This window comes from Myotis davidii, unplaced genomic scaffold (genome assembly GCF_000327345.1).
Source record: "Myotis davidii unplaced genomic scaffold, ASM32734v1 scaffold1491, whole genome shotgun sequence".
In the NCBI taxonomy this organism is placed as follows: Eukaryota; Metazoa; Chordata; class Mammalia; order Chiroptera; family Vespertilionidae; genus Myotis; species Myotis davidii.
This window is the reverse complement of record NW_006282604.1, coordinates 463,313-468,666: the sequence shown is the minus strand read 5'-3', so window position 1 is coordinate 468,666 and position 5,354 is coordinate 463,313. Positions and strand designations below refer to the sequence as shown.

The following is a 5,354-nucleotide window of genomic DNA, read 5'->3' as shown; positions in this document are numbered from 1 at the left end:
GGCCATTTCTGAAATAAAACAACTATGAAATTAAAGTACTAGGATCCAGAGGTCTGTCCTCCAATCATTCAGTTCCAATTATTGACTATGGAAAGGTTACATGGGCAAGCTACTTATGCCCTATTTTGCCTTTTTCTCATTTCATCCATCCGCTAATTTAACATATTTCACCCAGAAGACACTCTCATTATGATTCCAGGATACACCTGAGTTGGATATATGTTCAGGTGGATCTATTTACAGAAGATCACAAAAGAACACATAAGTGCTCAAAGAGTTATATGCACATTCTTTGCACACATCCCTCTTATTCTCACTGTGTAGACAGAGTGACAAAAATAAAGTAAAAGTACAGGGACTAAGATCCAGGCAAAAAGAAAGTAAACTGTAACAACAAAGGGACTACTTAATATTTGGGCTAGCTCTGGGAAATCCTGCATTATTACTGTAAAATAAAGACATCTAGCATCAAATAGTAATGGATGGAGCCTGACTATACAAAACCAAAAAACAACAGCACACCAATGAACTCAAACTACCTGTGAAGAATTGGGGGCAGCTCTGTACTGTTTTCAAAGTCATCTTCTAACTGATAGAGTAAGAGCCATTTCATTATCAATTCCTTTAAAGAAAAACTTCTGTTTACTTCGCATATATTCTGCTCCATTCCCATTTTTACTGTTTCTGGAACTACACAGGTGGTCAGTGCCAAAGTCAAACAGGATATCACAGGACTATAACAAAACAAAGAATGATTAGTGTTATAAGTAACCTCTTTAAGAATGTAGTACTACTAAAACAATAAGATTTATGAATATTGAGCAAACAAGTGGTAAATTGTCAAATTACCCATAAAAAATTTAAAACATTTAATTCTTTAAAACATTGTAGTAATCTCTCCACATTTAAAACTAAATTTACATTTATTTATTAAGACTTCCTGAACAAACATTAAAAGCATCTGAAATAGAATTTAACAATCTTTAACTGAAATTCCAAATTCCAAAAATCAGGGGGTAGATGAATATACAACACAGTCCAAAAAATGTACACACACTTTGAATAATTATTAATTCCAATGGGTTAAATCTGAAAAGAAAGAAACCCTAACTGGGCTATCAGCTGTTAAAGTGTGGATACATTTTTTTGGGACACCTTGTATACAGAGGTTGTCAAAAGTAGGTTTACAGTTGTCCGTATGGAAATAATACAAATAAATAATACAATTAATCTATATATATAAAAGCTTAAGCAACCGACCAACCAGCCAACCGCTAGCTATGAGGTGCACTGGCACCAGGGGGCAGACGCTCAACACAGGAGCTGTCGAGCTACCGTGACTTGGCAGCTGCAGTTCTTGGGTGATGAGCCTGATTCCAGGGTGTGTCACCCAAGAACCGCCCTCTCGCAATCCGGGACCCCTCGGGGGATGTCAGAGAGCTGGTTTCGGCCTGATCCCCACCAGCCAGGCCGAGGGACCCCACCGGTGCATGAATCCGTGCACTGGGCCTCTACAAAAATAAACTCTGTGTTTGCGTACTCACAAAGACAAATCTACTGCTATTTTTGCCCACCCCTATGTGTGTGTGTGTATATAAATAAAATATGTAAATATGAAAATTGCAAAATCTAATACAATGCATAGTCAACTTACCATGAAGGTCTGCAGGCTGACCCAGTAAATAACTTCCAGAATTCTCTGTCAATCTCAACTAAGCTCCCTTGAATTATGGCTCCAAGTAAGCCAAAATTTTCAGCTTGTATTTGTTCAAAACTTATATTGCGAAAGGTAATAGACCAAATTTTAATCCAGAGTTTCAATAACTCTGACTTTTGTGAGCTTTCTAGGTTTGATTTCTTGCCTTGACACAATGCAATTTCCATAAGGCATCGTAACACATATGGTGTACGTTCCCCACGTCGCTGTTGAGGTAGAAGCTGACATAGTATCATCAATAATGGTGATAGCTCACAGTTAGGTAAACATGCAGGATATTTTGATATTAATTGAATTACAATCTGTAACCTGAAAAAAATTATAATTAATTTGAAAATTACTCAATTCTACTAACAAGCTAAAAAATCAATGTATAGCTATAATACCATTTATAATACCCTAATTAGAATATCACCATCATTATTTTCCGTACTGCTCTCATAATACACTGGCTCTTAATTTTTATTAGGCCCTACTTCCTAAAGTGTCAAGAAGTTACAGCTTTTTGTCTAGCTGGGTAAGCTATATTTCCCTTACACAAAAACTAACGAAAAACTATATTAGCAGTATTATATTCCTGCGTTATTGCACCCATCCCTGTTCTTTAGCCACCGATAATATTCCTTCAAACCAGAAAAACAAACAAAACCTCAAAAAACGGTTTTTCCTTGACATTAATTCAGTTAATTCAATAAATATTTGCTGTGAGTTCTCCAAAATGGGTGCTACTCAGGAATAGAAACTTTATCTTATTCACTTCTGCATCGCTAATGTTTGGCACATAGCAGCTGTTCAATAAATAACTCTTTACTGAATGGACAAATTAACTAATTGAACTAGGTACCCTCAACTATATAAAAAAACATGAGCTCAAACAAGAGGTATCTAAATAAATACGCTTTCCCCTGCATAACTCAATTATATTTAAACATTACATCAACATAGTTAACATCAAAAGAACACTAATCATAGTTTGACTATAATCTTCAAATTTCCAACAGTCCTTAGGCAGGCTGCTTAACCTTTCTCAGTTTCACTTATTTCTTCAGTACAGCAAACAGGCTGAACTGGACGAGTTCTGAAGATTTCAACCAGACCAACTTTTTTTTTTTTCCACAGAATTCCACTGATTATTTAATTATTTAAATAATTGTGAGTACTATATGAGACAAGAAAAAAAACAGCCTTTTGTCATGGCATAAGGTCCAAATATATGTGATTTCTGGATGTTATCCTTAATTTCTTTTTTTGTTTTGTTTTGTTAATCCTCACCTGAGGATATTTTTCCATTGATTTTTAGGGAGAGTGGAAGAGAGAGGGAAAGACAGAGAGAGAAACACATCACATCGGCTGTATAGGGCCCAGGCCGGGGAGGAGCCTGCAACCAACATGCGTGTCTTTGACTGGAATCGAACCTGGGACCCTTCAGTATGCACACCGACACTCCATCCACTAAGCCCAACCAGCTAAGGCATCCTGAATTTCTTCCTAATATAAGTCTACAAAAAGGTGCTATGCATGTTAACTCTCTTTATACTGAGGTGTACAACTGAATAAATTCCATGAGTCACACTAGTGATTGCCTAGTAGGCATCCATTCTCGCTTATTCCTTGCTATGGCAATATGCTTAAGAAAAGTGGCCTGTCCCTGCAACAGCAGATGAGCCATGGTGGTCGGTCTCAACAAGTCCTGGCAAGCATTTTCCCTTTGTCAGTGAATGGTTTGGGAGCAAATGACCTCATTCTGGCCAAGGAAATTATCCTACTGGCTAATGAGATAAAGGAGGTCTTTGTGAGAAAAACAAAATAAGACTAAAAGGACACTCTGAAAGAGGGGGAAAAAGTTATGTTTTACCAAGGCACAAGTTCAAAATCACTCTGTGACTTCTGGAGATGATCTTTTATTACATCCCAGCCTAATTCTATTTTCCTCTTTTTGCAAGGTACACCATATTCTCTTTGTGTGGTAGTATAAGACTGGGAAATCTCCAAAGATCTGGTATCTTCATTAAAAACCTGTAAAATAAAAAAATAAAGATTTATTTTTTATGAACTATTAGAAAACAACATCACTCCTCAAATGAAGATACAAGAAGTCATAAAGTAAACAATTTTGTATGACTGCAATGGCTCTCTAGAGAACAAATATTACCAAAAGGAGTATTAGCTTTATTTCTGGTAATATTTACTAAAAAACACACCAAGATATCTAAAAGCAAAGCAAAAACCTCTTTTTTTCAAAGGAATTAAATCATAAATTTAGCATTAAGAAAATATTGACAAGTAAAATGTTAACCAAACATTGAGGGAAAACATTGAGGATGTTAACCAAATCTTGAAGGAAAAAGTTTTACTTCAGAAACATTAAGCTATCAAATGATGAATGAGTAACAAAATGTAAAACAGCCACACAATTGAATATTACTCAGCAATTTTAAAAAATGAAATACTGATTCAAGGCAAAATATGAATAAAACTTGAAAACATTATCCTAAGTGAAAGAAGCCAGTCACAAAAGACCACTTATGTATGATAGTACTTACATGAAATGTTCAAATTAGGAAAAATAGACAAAGTACGTTAGTGGTGGGTTGCTAGGGACTGGAAGAAGTGGGGAATTAGGACTGACACTAATAGGTGAAAAGTTTGGGGAAATGTTCTGTAATTAAATAGAGGTGATGGGTATAAAGCACAGTGAATATACTTAAAAATACTAAGTTGTACACTTTAAAATAACACATTTTGTGCTGTGATTTCTAACTCAGTAGAACAAAAAAAAACAGAACAACAACAACAAAGAAACATTAGGGTTAGGGTAATCTTATTTCCTATAGATAATATATTAAGAATGAAAAAGTTCATCATCACTTTTCACTAAATTTATAATATACAGAACAGTTACCTTTTAAGTCAGAAGGCAATTCTAAATATTTATGGTGCTTTGAAAAGAGTAGTTACATGTACAAAGCAATATTACAGGCTTTTTATCAGAACACAGATTTTAAAAGCCCAGTAAAAAAAATTAACAAGGAATGTTAAAATGTGACAAGATCTACTGTACCTGGTGACAAACATCTGCCATCAAGTCAATCAAGTTTTCTTTGACAGCAATGTTACGAGATCCTGAGGAGTATTTCCCTCTGCTCCCTATGTGACTTATCTCATTAACTAGCAGATCATATAAGTTGTATAAGATACTTTTCCATTTTCTTGATTCATAGGCACCTGTAATTCAAAAAATTATATATATATATATATATATTCCATTTGTACCACCAATTCCCACAAAATTATTCATCTGTTAAGGTGAAAACATAAGAAGACATATGGTCCAACCTTCTATTCATAATGCCTCCTCTGACAATATCTTTGACAAGATCTACTTCATATCAGTGTCCATTTCACAGTTAATTGTATTTGTTATAAAATTCTTCCATATTTTGATCTAAACTTTCTCTAATCAACTCAATCAAAATCTCAATCAAGCTTTCTCTAATTTCTTCTCTCCCCTGAAGCAAATACAGTGGATGTTTCCCTCTTTTGTATGAGGCCCAAGTTATCTGTATGTCTAAGAAAGAAACATCTTACCAGTTCCTTCAACTAGTGAACAAATAATATGTTATCCACTTCTCCTTAT

The 5,354-nt window shown here is 34.9% G+C and overlaps 1 protein-coding gene across 1 annotated transcript in view; it reads right to left on the bottom strand.

The window, feature by feature from the left end:
- ATM (ATM serine/threonine kinase) overlaps nucleotides 1–5,354 on the bottom strand; it is a 158,448-nt gene that overhangs the window by 132,081 nt on the left and 21,013 nt on the right. The window contains exons 9-12 of the mRNA XM_006753148.2: nucleotides 4,779–4,942; nucleotides 3,573–3,733; nucleotides 1,655–2,026; nucleotides 540–734 (exon numbers count right to left, since the gene is read on the bottom strand). Coding sequence (XP_006753211.1) covers nucleotides 540–734; nucleotides 1,655–2,026; nucleotides 3,573–3,733; nucleotides 4,779–4,942 — 892 coding nt within the window. The remainder of the gene's footprint in view (nucleotides 1–539; nucleotides 735–1,654; nucleotides 2,027–3,572; nucleotides 3,734–4,778; nucleotides 4,943–5,354) is intronic.